Source organism: Chelonia mydas, chromosome 3 (assembly GCF_015237465.2).
Source record: "Chelonia mydas isolate rCheMyd1 chromosome 3, rCheMyd1.pri.v2, whole genome shotgun sequence".
Lineage (NCBI taxonomy): Eukaryota > Metazoa > Chordata > Testudines > Cheloniidae > Chelonia > Chelonia mydas.
In genome coordinates, this window is record NC_057851.1 from 39,179,869 (window position 1) to 39,195,823 (window position 15,955).

The 15,955-nt window shown below is 42.3% G+C and overlaps 1 protein-coding gene across 1 annotated transcript in view; it reads left to right on the forward strand.

Moving 5' to 3' along the window:
* MYOM2 (myomesin 2) overlaps positions 1-15,955 on the forward strand; it is a 167,696-nt gene that overhangs the window by 70,951 nt on the left and 80,790 nt on the right. Inside the window, exons 3-6 of the mRNA XM_043542341.1 lie at positions 53-175; positions 3,406-3,544; positions 3,741-3,898; positions 6,350-6,442. Coding sequence (XP_043398276.1) covers positions 53-175; positions 3,406-3,544; positions 3,741-3,898; positions 6,350-6,442 — 513 coding nt within the window. The remainder of the gene's footprint in view (positions 1-52; positions 176-3,405; positions 3,545-3,740; positions 3,899-6,349; positions 6,443-15,955) is intronic.

Below are 15,955 nucleotides of genomic sequence, written 5' to 3' on the forward strand. Positions count from 1 at the left end.
TCCATGCTTTATCCGTATAGCCATTTTACAGTAATTTCTTTTTGTTTGGAAGGGTCGCTTCTAGACAGGCAGCTTCTTTTAAGTCCTCTGCCAGTACAGAAAGAACTACATGTAGGCTCTGTGCCAGGAGGATGCACACTTCAGCCGAAGAAGAGTCACAAGAATACAGGAAAAGGTAAACTTGCATTGGCGCCTTTAAATCACTTTGTTGGGTCAAATGCCATGGAACAGACACTTTTTTTTGTCAGTAGACTCTAAGGGAAAATTCCTGGCATTGTTGAAGTCAAGGTCAAAATTTCCACTGTCCTCAGTGGAACCAGGAATTCACCGTGAAAGTTTATTGTAAGACACAGCACTAAATTTGCAGTTCAGTAACAAGGCAGTCACACGTTTTCATGGCTGTTGACAAAAAGCTACCCAGGAACCTCTAAAAGGTAGCAAGTTGGCAAAGTAGGTTCACTGACAGAGCTGTCAACAAGGTGGGAGCCTTCTATGACACTATGTTCTTCATTAATGTCTCATGGCTAGAATACCAAAGGGCTGTGTGTCTCTTTCATTTTATATTTCTTAGACCTTCAGTCCAGGGTTTTACTCCAAGTTGGCTGTGAAAACAGACTTAAAAAAAGAAGAAATTGAAATCTACACTGAATCTGGCACTTTAAAAATAAGAGAAAATATACTGTTCCCTTACTGAATACTAAGATTATGTGTTGAGGGCAGCTTAATTGTATTAGAGTCATCTCCCTAACATCCTATTTATCAAGAGGATAACTTGCCTCAGTTACAGCATTGATATAAAGTCCTATAATAAATGTGCTGACAACTATATTCCATTTCATCAATTTGAGTGGCTGTATATGCCCTGACGTACTCCACAGTAAATACACCAAAGACTCAGCCAATGTATGTTATGAAGGCTATAGATAGTGGAATGCATTCTTCTTTTTCCTTTGAAGATAATGTGAAGGATTACAAGCTATCCCTTTGATGCCAGTTTTGCCATCATCAAGAGAGATGTGCCCTGGAAGCAGGGTGCAGTTTAGAAAAAAATCTTAATCTGTTTTGAATTTTTAACCTATTTCATTATTTAAAGAGATACAGCATATGCTGAACAGTACAAGGCAGAATAATCCTGGAGCTCACATTATGAAGAAATTATACAAAGAAATAGCTTAAACAACCACACAAATAAGGGCTGGATTCAATATTCATTGAAGTAAATGGGAGTCATAGAGCTGAAGGTCAGAAGGGACCACTGGATCATCTCGTATGACCTTCTTTATATCACAGACCACAAACACCACCCAGCACCCACATGCTAAGAACAACTGAAATGAGACCAAAGTATTACAACCCACAGGAGATTAGACTTTTATGTGCCACAGGCAGAGAATAGGAGGGACAGAGGTACACCAGTGCTCAAGGTCCTTGCATTGGCAGGGAAATGACTAAGTGAGATATACTCAGATAATCCCAGGAAGTGACACACTCCCCAAACTACAGAGGAAGGTAAAAAACTTCCAAGTTCACTGCCAGTCTGACCTCACATACGGTGATGAGCATGTGAGCTAGAACCAGCCAGCCAAGCACCTGAGAGAGAGATTGCTTGAGGCTGCCTCAGATCTCTGGCTCTCCCCCAACAATGTTCCATCTCCTGCCATGGCCATTCCCGATGGTTCAAGGGAAGGAGATGTGTGTGTGTGTGTGTGTGTGTGTGTGTGTGTGTGTGTGTGTGTGTGTGAAACACTCCTAGAATACATTGGATCCCTGCTGGTGGCTGGCTGAAACCCTGAAGCATGAGCTTTAGGAACATAAGACATAAACCAGAAGTGAGCCCTAGGGCTGTTGAGGAGTTTTTTCATGGGTGGTGGATTGGATCCTAAGTTCTTATTTTCTGTCGTGAAAGTCATGGAAGGGGCACATTATGTCATACACTTTGTGAAGTTCACCTTGTTGGAATTTCCCTTGAATCAGCCCATTGGCAAGGCAAGCAGGTGTGGATTGCTTCCTGGACCATAACCATCAACAAAGAGGAAGGGGCTCCTCCTCCTAAACATGTTGATGATCTAAGATAATGAGGAGTCTTGGGAAACCTACTGAGAACCAGTGCCTCCACATTGCTCACCACCACTCCCCATTATTCTCCATGGAGGCCTGGCTGCTTCAGGAGCCTTACTCTCTACTGGTGGTTTCTCCCAACACCCTTTTCTGAGATCAGCATTATCAAGGGGGAGTGGGGGGGAAGGAGAAGAGAGGGGTGCAGAATGACAAGTCTTCTCCTGACCTGGGGTGCCAACACCCCGGTTCCACAGTAGGGACATTCTTACAGCTATTCCTGACAGGTTATGCTAGGTTTGCCCCTCCTGCTCACACTCCTTCAGAGGAGAATATGGTTCAGAACACTTATACCTTAGGCGTGAAGTGGGAGTGTGAACATGGCCCTCCTCCCTGTGTCTGAAGGACTGCCGGGCGGGGGGTAGTTCATGCTACACCTTTTTACAAAGGTGCATAAGGGCCACTGTTGAGCACATTACTCCTCATGACCTGGCGGCATTATGCTCACTCTTGGTTTATACGGGCAAAATGCCTCCAGCCACTGGTGTACCTCCCTAATTCACTAATCCAGCCTGAGCTATTATGGTTTTAAAGGGTCTCTTGGCCTAGATGCTGGTACACATTCCCTGCATGGTGTGTGGTCTCATTCTGCATGAGCTCCTTACACAGCAGCAGAGGATAGGCAGAGGATCTGTGCAGGGAGCCTGCAGAAACCGCTTCCGCCACGGGGGTGAGGCAGCCTCTACTGTGTGCTTCACTGCCTGAAGGGAGGATACTGCTGCTTTTTCCCCCCTTGGTATTTGAACAGGGTAGTGGCCCAGGATTTGATCTCCAGTTCTTAGAGTTACATGTTGGTGGTTTTTGTCTTCTACAAAATATGGGGTATAGATAATGATACAAATAAGAACAAACAGAAACTGAGAGAGGGGAAACCAATAATACACAAACCACAAAAGGGTAGAGAAAGGAAGGAAAGAGCCTGGATAGTCTTAGGAAATTTGGTATTTGATTTCTGTAGATTTTGTTCTTATAACTTAACTCTATTTGCAGAATCCCTGGGCCACCTCTTCAGCTCGGGTAAATCGGCAGAGTTCCCCTGACTTCAGTTAATTCCCACTGAAGATCTGGCCTCATATGCTCACAGGGAAGAGGAAGCAAACAGAAGGCTCATTCATTTGCAGTTTTTAAGATGTTTGTTTTGAGATCAGGAAATGGTTCACATGATCGAATCTGCATCTGTGTAATGCTGCTCATAGGACTTCCAAGCCCTCATCTGCCTGCTCTGTATCAGTGACAATAGTAAAGCCTTGATGCTGGGCTAATCCTAAATAGTTTTCTCTTACCATACAGGACTCATGAGCAAAAGTCTGATGTAAGTGAAGAGAAGAGGATCCGGTTTGCTGCCAATTTGGCTGATGTGGAAGAAGAGCTTCGTTCAGCCAGGCTCCTTGCAAGAGAACAGCTGGATAGAGTTACCATACAAAGGATGGTACTGTACCAGAACAATTTAATTTCCCTTCCAAGCAGAACTGTAAACTCAACTGCAGTTTAGAACTGTGCTTCACAGAGCCCAACAGCGGGTTGCATCTGCTAATATTTGAATATAGCTTTCAGACTAAATCTCTGACTCTTGGTGCTAGATGATGCCCCTTCTGTCTGCTTTTTATTTCTATCCTGTGTAATAGGTAGAAGAACAAATGGCCTTGGAAAGACACACCATTGAAGAAAGTATAAGTCGAGCTCCTGAAATTTTGGTACGACTGAGGTCTCATACTGTTTGGGAAAAAATGTCTGTGAGGCTTTACTTCACTGCACAAGGATTTCCTACCCCTGTTGTACAATGGTAAGAGTTTGGCCTTTCCAGTCCTCTAAACCTGGTGTTAAGCTTGTTTTCCGTTTGGTAGCTCTGACAGAACTATTCAGTGTCATGTACATAAGGGTCATATTAAAAACCCTTCATAATTCTCATAGATATGTGGATAGTAGTTGTGGATACTGCAGTTAAAGGACAAACTTTTTGTAGTGTATCAAGTAAATATATATTTCAGAATGCTAACTGCAAAAAATGGTCATTAATTTAATTGATAATAACCTAGCAAGTGGTAAAATACACTGAGTTTTGCTAAATGTTTTATAACAAGACAATAATATCTAGTATCAGGGAGTAGCTGTGTTAGTCTGTATCCACAAAAGCAACAAGGAGTCCGGTGCACCTTAAAGACTAACAGATTTATTTGAGCGTAAGCTTTCGTGGGTAAAAACCATACTTCTTCAGATGCATGGAGTGAAAATTACAGATGCAGACATAAATATACTGACACATGAAGAGAAGGGAGTTACCTCACAAGTGGAGAACCAGTGCTGACAGGGCCAATTCGATCAGAGTGGATGTAGTCCACTCCCAATAACAGATGAGGAGGTGTCAATTCCAGGAGAGGCAAAACTGCTTTTGTAATGAGCCAGCCACTTCCAGTCCCTATTCAAGCCCAAATTAATGGTGTTAAATTTGCAAATGAATATATGAAAATATCTAGTCGTTAAACATTGGACATTGAGAGAGAATGCCTATGCTTGATGAGATGGGAGTGCATTCTTCTGTCAGTTACATGGTGCAGCCTCACTAATGGGATTAAAATGATACAACTGGCAGGAGAATTTGGCCTTTGAAATTTATCATCAAAAGTGTTCTAGCTGGGGTAAGTTATCAGGGGTCTTGTCAAGAATCAGAAACCACAATAAGAGGCAAATTTCCACAAAAATCTGAGAATCGTGTTATTCTTAGGCTACAATTCAAAACAGATTTTTAGACCTTTTTGTCAAGAGAAGGAAGTTGGGATCTCTTTGTCTCTAGAAATCCTTATTGAAATGAAGAGTCAGGTTAACTGGTGGATTTAAAATGATAAAGACGATATCCTGGATGACATAGCCATTTTCAGCACTTGAAAGAAATTCAGGCACATATTTTAAAAATTGGAAATGTAGCTGATAAAATATTTATTCCCCTATGTCTAACATCCCCCACTACTGACTGAGCTAGAAATATGGAGTCTGCTTCTCAGCTCCCCTTAAGTTTCTTTTGCACCACTCCAACAGTGCAAAGGGTACTCAAAGTAATTTCAGTCAGCAGCTGAGGATTCCCCTAGAATAGATGAATCATGAGCAGGTCTAGGCTTGGAATAGCCAGACATATGTCAACCCCTCCTGGCACTCCTTCACCAGCATGGTGTGTGTGTGTGTGCCATGGTGGGCTGAAGGCATACCAGAGTGGGAAGGGCAAAATTAGAGCATCATGCTCTCAGGTGATCCTGGCCAGTACAGCAGCCCTTAGGGGACCATTATCTAGCAGTGCAAGTTGTTCTAACTCATGCAAGGGATCAGTTTGGCTGCGCGGACTGAGGAGGGGCACATAAGTGGCATGAAGCCACCTCTGTCCTCTTTGCTAGGTACCCAAAATTGCTACTCTGTGGATCTGAGAGCAGAGTGTACTAATTGGGCCCGATTCTGACCTCATTCACAGTAGTGTAAATCAGAAGTCACTCTGATGAAGATATCAGACTGTTGTGAGAACAAAATTAGGACCATAGTTTCTCTGCACTCAGCCCACCCTGTAACCCTCGCCCGCCCCATCACCTCCCTTCCATACTGTGCAAGGCATTTTTTTTTATTTGCATGTGGCAGTAATGACCACGCACACCCTGTCTAGGGCTTTCACTACTTCTGAGTTATGTGGCCAACCTTCGCTCACGTGAATAAAAAATAACATTATGGTACCTAACCTCATATATTATCTATGTGTACAACATACACAGAGAGATAGCTGTAAGATTTCTAGACTGGGCTAGACTGAACTGTAAGGTTCAGGCCTGAGAAAGGGGTGGCAAATTCTGTCCTAGGGGAAGCCCGGGGGAGAATTGTCTCAGTCACAATTCTGTCCCTGCTGCTCACCCTTTTTACGTGAAGTGACTTGTAGAGCTAATGAGGATGCAGCTTACTTCTGTTTATGCCAGTTAGCTCTGACGGCTAGTGGGCTGGGGAGTTCAACACACTCCCTCTCATCTCTATCCCCTCCCCACTCACCTGCTCAGTGTGGGTGTGTAGCTTCACATGCACACCCCTGCCCAAACGATAACTACTTCCTTTCATTCCATTGCATGACCATGTATGGGCAGGTCATGGTCAGGCTCTCTGTATCTGTTCATGTATACAGAGAGAGCTCAGTTATTAATACATGACATCCTGATGGAATAATCTCTAACTTTTACTGTGGTTTATTTATTTTTTTCTTGATTGTTAGGTATAAAAATGAGGAATTGATTTCGCCTGCAAGTGAACCGGGAAAGTACAGCATTGAAAGCAAATATGGAGTGCATATGCTGGAGATACACAGGTATATTATTCTGATGAATAACAGAATGTTATTTAGATTATGACTTTTAACTGAAATAATTTCCTGCAAATACATCTGAAAATTTCTATAATGTATTACAAAAGAGTCACAAAATACAGCACACTTAACTTCTGCTTAGCTGTTACTTTGGTTTAGGTGGCAAGATACTTCCGAAGTAGTCTGGATATGGGGTCAGTGTAATGAAAAGCTAGGGATTTCTATCATAGCACCCAAACTGTCAGCAAGAAAAAAACAAATCTAGAGGTAAGTGAACAGAAAAAAAAAGGATCAATTTAAAAAAACCCGTCATTATAATATTTTAATCTCATCATTCTGGCAGCTAGAGTGGCACAGTTTGTTCTTCTTTAATAGTCTATTCCATCATGGCAGCAACTCTTTGTTCAGAGCTTGAAGCTTAGAAAAGTTTAGCTAGTCGTGGCTAGAAAATTCAACGGATGGTATTTGGCTCTGTTAGCAGGTTGTCATGTTTTGCTTACCTTAGCTCTTCATTGTATTTGTTTTCCTGTGGTTGGGAATGGGAGAGTCCAATGGTTTCTTTAAAAGGTTTTAAGTTCTGAAAATCTATATTTATCTATTTTAAACCATTATGTCTTGAAGACAATTTAAAAGTCATGGCATGAAAGAAAAACAAATGTCGTAACAGGTGTCAGCACTCGCAACCAACCCTCACTAAACCTCAGCTAGGACACAGAGTTGCAATACTGTATTTCACATATAATATATGACTTGGTACAAGTTTAAAAAAAACCAAAAGCAACAACAGTGTGGATGGAACAATGGTGTCAAGACAGAAAAATAAGGGTCTAAATATTTTCATCTGTCCTTACTAATTTACCAGAAATCTGACCGCAGGCTACATTCAAACAGTTCAAATATTTGTGTGTGATATTTGGCTGGCCAAATATTCACTCACCCATCCTGTCTCCAGCTGTCAGCCATAGCCCTGAGCTAGGCCAGCCAGAAGTAGAGGAACAGTAGTGCACCATTCCTTCTGCTTGAAGCAGGAAGCCCTGTCCCCAAATCTTTGGCTTCTGTGGAAAGGGATAGCTAATCCCTAACCTCCCTCCTTTGGCTCCAGTGGATAGTGGAGAAATTTATTCCTGTCTAGGAGACTTCCACAATAGCCACTGGGCTCTGCCCCACTTATCTTTATTCTTTACTCCCCTTCCTGGATGAGGGAGGAAACTATTAGCCTCCTCCCACATCTTCAGAATTCAGTTTGCTGGCCACTTCCCGCACCCTTTAAGGGCTCAGATCATGGCTGACCCATACCATCTGTCCTGGCCCTTTGGGTGTCAGGAAAGGCTGGTGAGAGACACAGGCAGCCTGTCCAGAAGTGAGAATGGAAAAAACTCTTCCATTGCTATTTGGGAGAGTGAGAGTGGTTGCTAGTGGGTGATGTTTGGGTGACTGAGTCCCAGTGGGTGGCACTTCGGGTGAGTGTGATGGTACCTGGGTGCCTTTGTTGGTGCCAGCAGGTGGCTGTGTGCATGAATGTGGGTATGGTTGCCTGTGAGTAGCATGGGGGTGAGTGGAGTAGTTTTGTGAGTGTCTTTTATTGTGCCGGTGGATGGATGTCCAGGGGAATATGGGTGGATGTGTTGATGTCTGGCTGGGAGGGTGCTTGTTGCTGATCCCCTCCCCAAATATTTCCCCCCTTTCCTCCCTACCAGGCACCCACACTCGCCTAGAGAGCGACCCACTCCCCCATAGGCATCCATACCTACTCACACTCACCCAGACACACCAACAGAGTCATTGACTGGCACCCACAAAGGCTCCCACACCCTCTGGCATTCCCCCTTGCCTAGCCACCACCCACTGGAACCTATGCCCATCCATACTCACCCTGACACACCCACACTTATCCAAACAGCTAACCCCTGGCACCCATACACTCACTTCATCTTTCCTATTCTCTGCCAATACATTCTTTTCCAAGTGAAGCTTCCCAACTTCTCCCTGAATTATTCATCTTTTCCTTGTTTAACAGTTGTTTGCCAAAACGATCCTGTCTAATTGGGGCAGCTTCATGACTGATTCTAACTCCGAGGCATACATTGTCTTGAACTAATATTTCTAAACTCCACTAAGCCACTTTATTACCGCTTTCTTTCATGTGAAACTGGTTTGTGAACTGTATGAAAATGATAGAAATATGACATGCACAAGGCCCTTCTTGAATTGTGAGATGATTGTCATAAAATTGCGGCTGAGGTACGGACAAGCCATGGAAAATTGTGGAAAAGTAATAATGGACCTTGTTATATGTGGTAATAAAAGTCCATTATTACTTTTCTGCTATTTTCTGCTGTTGGCCACCCGAGGCTGAGAGTGGGGGCTCCCGCTGTGGGCTGCCCAGGGCTCCCGCTGTCAAAATTCAGTGGAAGTCTAATATTGCAGAATACGCAGTTTCTGCAATATCACAAGTTAAGTAGGGCCTTAGACATGCAAGAAATAAAAGCCCACTTTGATATTACTAGCTATACCTTTTTAATACAAAAAAAATCCTGCCTATTTCTTGTATTTGGAAGGAGAAAAAAAGATGTGGTGTAGTCCTTAAAATGGATGATCCAACTATCTGAAATGTGCATATATTTTTTTTTGGATATAGAACAGCTAAGATCATTTACCTAGCCACTTCTGTACTCTTCTCAGCTGTCCATACCAAAGTGCTGAGCTACATGTCATCTGAGCTGTGGTCACTTTTAAAATGGCTTTGGAATTTCTTGGCTGTCTTCTTAGCACTTCTCCGAGGCTTATGTAGTGAACTTTTACTTATGATGCAAGTGTGACATTTATTCCTATGAATATACTGGGTGTTTCTTGTCCCCAAATAGAAAAATTCTTGAGATGCCAAAAACAGAGCATCACCTCATTTTAAAATTGTAACTGGAAACTTTCATCTGCCCATTTATCTCAGAGGACTCACAACCTGTACAGTAACCCAGATCACCTTCATAGCTCCGTCTCAGATTTTTAAGACATCCTTTGGCCAATTTACCATATCTTCTGGATTCACATGACACAACCCTTTTCATATACTGTTGATTTCTGGCTGCTTGGAGGGGTCTTATGCTAGCCTTTCACCACTGGGGACCTGAGTTCAAGTTCTGTCTTGAGTAGTAAAGACAAATGGTGTTGATGGTTGCATTGTAATTCTGACTTGTGCACTTCCCCAAATCCCATTTCACAATTCTCAGAAACATAGGAATTGCCATACTGCATCAGGCCACTGGTCCCTCTAGTCCAGTATCCTGTCTCTGACAGCGGGCAATAGCAGATGTTTCAGAAGAAGGTGCAATAAACTGGGAGGAGAGGTAGATACGCTGGAGAGTAGGGATAGGATACAGAGGGACCTAGACAAATTAGAGGATTGGGCCAAAAGAAATCTGATGAGGTTCAACAAGGAAAAGTGCAGAGTCCTGCACTTAGGACGGAAGAACCCCACGCTACAGACTAGGGACCGAATGGTTCGGCAGCAGTTCTGCAGAAAAGGACCTAGGGGTTACAGTGGACGAGAAGCTGGATATGAGTCAACAGTGTGCCCTTGTTGCCAAGAAGGCCAATGGCATTCTGGGATGTATACGTAGGGGCATTGCTAGCAGATCGAGGGATGTGATTGTTCCCCTCTATTCGACATTGGTGAGGCCTCATCTGGAGTACTGTGTCCAGTTTTGGGCCTCACACTACAAGAAGGATGTGGAAAATTGGAAAACGTCCAGCGGAGAGCAACAAAACTGATTAGCGGACTGGAACACATGACTTATGAGGAAAGGCTGAGGGAACTGGGATTGTTTAGTCTGCGGAAGAGAAGAATGAGGGGGGATTTGATAGCTGCTTTCAATTACCTGAAGGGGGGTTCCAAAGAGGATGGATCTAGACTGTTCTCAGTGGGAGCTGATGACAGAACAAGGAGTAAAGGTCTCAAGTTGCAGTGGGAGAGGTTTAGGTTGGATATTAGGAAAAACTTTTTCACTACAAGGGTGGTGAAACACTGGAATGCGTTACCTAGGGAGGTGGTGGAATCTCCTTCCTTAGATATTTTTAAGGTCAGGCTTGACAAAGCCCTGGCTGGGATGATTTAGTTGGGGATTGGTCCTGCTTTGAGTAGGAGGTTGGACTAAATGACCTCCTGAGGTCCCTTCCAACCCTGATATTCTATGATTCTATGAAACGGTTTAGGGGACAGCTATGGAATAGCTTACCTATAGGGGAAATTTCTTCTTTACCCAAACCAATTAGCAACTGCAATATGCCTTGGAGCATACAGGTTTATATCCCTTCTATTTCTGTAACCTATCTAATGTAAGTGTGGATGTTCTCAATTATCAGTATAAATGTCCTATTCTTGTGTTCATCTGATTAAGCTTCAGTGATATCACATAGCAGTGTGTTCCCATGGTCATTATAAAGTATTTTCTTTTCACTCTTTAAAACTTCTGCTTTTTTCTTTCATTGAATGTCCCCTTGTTCTTGCAATAGGAGAAATAGGATCATTTCCCTATACTAGTCACTAATTTTATGTCTTTATTCCCCCCTAGATGGGCCTCCTTAGTTAAGACAGAAGGCCAATCTTTTCAATATTTCTTCATATGGAAGCCTTTCCTGGCCTCTGATGATTCTTTTCTCCTGGCTCTAAACAGGCTCTCTTTCTGTTCTATTCGTTTGAGCTAGGATGAACATAGTATTCCAGATGCAGGTGTACCACTGATTTATATAATGGCAGACTATATTTTCTGTATTATTTCTATCCCATTCCTTATACATTCTTTTTTACTGCTGTTGCACCTTTACTTCTACTGATCAGTGGTTTTTGTTATTGTCCACAGTGACATTTAGTCTCTCCTCTAACTGTTTACAGTTAATTTAGACACCGCAATGTTTGTGATTAGGTCAAAAGATTTCTTCCAGCATGGATGCTTTTGTCAAGGCTACAAAAAGAAAAGGAATACTAGTGGCACCTTAGAGACTAACCAATTTATTTGAGCATAAGCTTTCGTGAGGTACAGCTCACTTCATCGGATGCATTCAGTGGAAAATACAGTGAGGAGATTTATATACACACAGAACATGAAAAAATGGGTGTTATCATACACACTGTAAGGAGAGCGATCACTTAAGATGAGCTATTACCACCGGGGGGGGGGGGGGGAACCTTTGTAGTGATAATCAAGGTGGGCCATTTCCAGCAGTTAACAGGAACGTCCAAGGAGCAGTGGGGGGTGGGGGAAATAAACATGGGGAAATAGTTTTACTTTGTGTAATGACACATCCACTCCCAGGCTCTATTCAAGCCTAAGTTAATTGTATCCAGTTTGCAAATTAATTCCAATTCAGCAGTCTCTCGTTGGAGTCTGTTTTTGAAGTCTTTTTGTTCTAATATTGCAACCTGTAGGTCTGAAATCAAGTGACCAGAGAGATTGAAGTGTTCTCTGACTGGTTTATGAATGTTATAATTCTTGACATCTGATTGGTGTCCATTTATTTTTTTACGTAGAGACTGTCCAGTTTGACCAATGTACATGGCAGAGGGGCATTGCTTGCACATGATGGCATATATCACATTGGTAGATGTGCAGGTGAACAAGCCTCTGATAGTGTGGCTGATGTGATTAGGCCCTATGATGGTGTCCCCTGAATAGATATGTGGACACAGTTGGCAACGGGCTTTGTTGAAAGGATAGGTTCCTGGGTTAGTGGTTCTGTTGTGTGGTGTGTGGTTGCTGGTGAGTATTTGCTTCAGGTTGGGGGGCTGTCTGTAGGCAACGACTGGCCTGTCTCCCAAGATTTGTGAGAGTGATGGGTCGTCCTTCAGGATAGGCTGTAGATCCTTGATGATGCCTTGGAGAGGGTTTAGTTGGGGGCTGAAGGTGATGGCTAGTGGCGTTCTGTTATTATATTTGTTGGGCCTGTCCTGTAGTAGGTGACTTCTGGGTACTCTTCTGGCTCTGTCAATTTGTTTCTTCACTTCAGCAGGTGGGTATTGTAGTTGTAAGAATGCTTGATAGAGATCTTGTAGGTGTTTGTCTCTGTCTGAGGGGTTGGAGCAAATGCGGTTGTATTGTAGAGCTTGACTGTAGACGATGGATCATGTGGTGTGGTCTGGGTGAAAGCTGGAGGCATGTAGGTAGGAATAGCGGTCAGTAGGTTTCCGGTATAGGGTGATGTTTATGTGACCATCGCTTATTAGCACCATAGTGTCCAGGAAGTGGATCTCTTGTGTGGACTGGTCCAGGCTGAGGTTGATGTGGGGATGGAAATTGTTGAAATCATGGTGGAATTCCTCAAGGGCTTCTTTTCCATGGGTCCAGATGATGAAGATGTCATCAATGTAACGCAAGTAGAGTAGGGGCATTAGGGGACGAGAGCTGAGGAAGCGTTGTTCTAAGTCCGCCATAAAAATGTTGGCATACTGTGGGGCCATGTGGGTACCCATAGCAGTGCCGCTGATTTGAAGGTATACATTGTCCCCAAATGTGAAATAGTTATGGGTGAGGATAAAGTCACAAAGTTCAGCCACCAGGTTTGCCGTGACATTATCGGGGATACTGTTCCTGACGGCTTGTAGTCCATCTTTGTGTGGAATGTTGGTGTAGAGGGCTTCTACATCCATAGTGGCTTCCATTGGTCAAACTGGACAGTCTCTACGTAAAAGAATAAATGGACACAAATCAGATGTCAAGAATTATAACTTTCATAAACCAGTCGGAGAACACTTCAATCTCTCTGGTCACTTGATTTCAGACCTACAGGTCGCAATATTAGAACAAAAAGACTTCAAAAACAGACTCCAACGAGAGACTGCTGAATTGGAATGGAATTAATTTGCAAACTGGATACAATTAACTTAGGCTTGAATAGAGCCTGGGAGTGGATGTGTCATTACACAAAGTAAAACTATTTCCCCATGTTTATTTCCCCCACCCCTCACTGCTCCTCGGACGTTCCTGTTAACTGCTGGAAATGGCCCATTCTAGGAGTTCCCATCCTAGCACATACAAGCTTATTTTTTGTTTAATAAGCCCTGTTCAATTTTTCAGGCATAATGAAAAAGTTGAAAATTTTTGTTTTGGGGTCAAGCAAAACATTTTCTTTGACCCTAAATGTTTATTTCCCAAGGTTGTTTACCCTTATAAAGTGTATTTTAAAATAAAATGGAGTGAAATTCCAAAATAAATCATCTTTACAAACAAGAAGTTGAAATGACTTGTGTCAGAAATGCTAAATGAACCAGTTTGACATTTCTTAATTTTTTTGTGTTTGACTGACACAGTTTGCCAAAATTGACTTGAATTTGCGAGTTGTTTGGTGGAACCAATGGAAAAAATGATTTTTACAATTTTTTTTGCCCAGCTCTAATTATTAGTAGTAAAAATACTTCACCCACCCAAATTCCCTACCAATACTACTGATTTTAAATCACATTATGTTATTTTTATAAATGTTTTTTCTGTCCTTTTGTTGTGTGAAAGACTTTCACAAACAGGAGAAACTACTATGGGCCAAATTCTTATCACTTATAACAGAATAAGCCGATCAACTGGGGGTTGCACATGTGTAACTGAGAGCAGAATTTGAGACAGTACGTTTATATATTTGTTTGAAAAATTAATCAAACATCTCACTGTGCTATCTTATTTCATGGAAACAATCCTGCATTTCTTGCATTCTGATTTGAGTCAAACAAAGGTTTGAGTGGCAAAGGAAGACAGGATGGGGCCCTACATCACTTTAAAAAAGACATGTCTACAGTTTCCTGATTACTTGCATGCCATATGGTGGTAACTAAATAAATCATGGTTCTGAATACTGTGTAATTTTGATAACTAGCAAAGTTTATTAACTGGTTACCGATAATCAAATACATCCCACTAATACAGCAGTTCTCAAACTGTGGGTTGGGACCCCAAAGTGGGTTGGGACCCCATTTTCATGGCATTGCCAGGGCTGGTTTAGACTTGCTGGGACCCGGGGTCAAAGCCCAAGCCCCACTGCCTAGGGCCGAAGCTCGAGCCCGGGTGGTGGGGCTCAGGTTACAGGCTTCAGCTTTGCCCCCACGTCTGCTTGGTGCAGCAGGACTCGGGCTTTGTCCCCCCTCCCCCCGACCCAGTACAACGGGGCTCGGTGAGCTCAGGCTTCAGTCCCCCCTTCTGGGGTTGTGTAGTAATTTTTGTTGTCAGAAGGGGGTCTCCGTGCAGTGAAATTTGAGAACCTCTGCACTAATAGGTACGAAAGCAAATGCTGAGTAAAGATGACAAATCCACTATTTTTAAAGTGGTATTTGGTTAAAAGTTATCCTTTTGATATATTATCATTTGATCCTCCAGTTATCAGTACTAAGTCAAGTAAAAATGTTTAAATAATAATGAAAGCAAAGAAATCTAAGATTAAAGCTCTCAGTTCATTCTTTGCTTGTTTCATTATACCAAGGCATTGTGGCGGTGGGTTGTGAAAAGAGTGTGAATCCTATATCCCATGTATGTTTCAATGCTTAGGCATTATTGGGTGGGTTAAGAAGAGAGTGGAAAACTTACTGCAGATTTTCCTTGCTTTTGACATTTTGCATCACACTGTTAATGTTATTTTATACTGATAATTTTATATTATATTTTTTTCCTGTGTTTCTTATAAAGTCTAAGTACAGAAATATCATATTAACAAGCTAAGAATTAATGTCCAAAGTTTCGTGAGACCAGATACCATAGCAAAGGATCAGTTAAACTTTAGATATATTTGTGAACAATTATTGGTTTATATTTTGAGCGTGTATTAAAAAAGCATCTATTGTGAGTTAAAATTTGCTTAATTTGTTTTCCCAGCATACAATATTTCACCATAACCCTACAGCGCTGTCATGTTTTTAGGGCACTATCCTGGGCTTTTGTGGTAACACAAGCCAGTCTCGGGGTTGTTGTTGTGTCTTTGATAATTAATTGTAAAATATACTCTGTATTTTTCCACTTTGTTTTGTAAAATGCATGGCTGAAGATCTGCCTTTAGGGGGTGCTGTGAGCCCTGTACATTTATAGTGATGTAATTCCATTGCTCGACCCATCATCTGGTCATGTTTACTCTCACGAAAAGGCAAATTTTCTGAAAATAAGCGGGATGGGTTGTTCCACTTTGTGGCATGTCACAGTCCAGAGTATATGACAAGGCTCAAAAGCAAGCGTGTGACATGCCTGCTATGTGAGCAACACCCATGCTGTATGCCACAAAATCTGCAATCCTTCTGGGTACTTTGCATCAAACTTTTTTCAGTTTGTTCTGTTCTTTCACACTTGGTGTCCATCATCTTGTAGCCATATTTTTATCCATTTCATCTGAGAGTTTCCAGGATGATGCCAAATTATTCTTCTGAGACGACAGTGAATGCAGGCATGTGCAGTGTTGCTTCTTAAAAGTCACGGTCTCCAATAAATGGAGAGAGCTTCTCTTAAATTGCACAAAGTCCTCAGATCATGAACCTACTCACGTGTCATGTATATT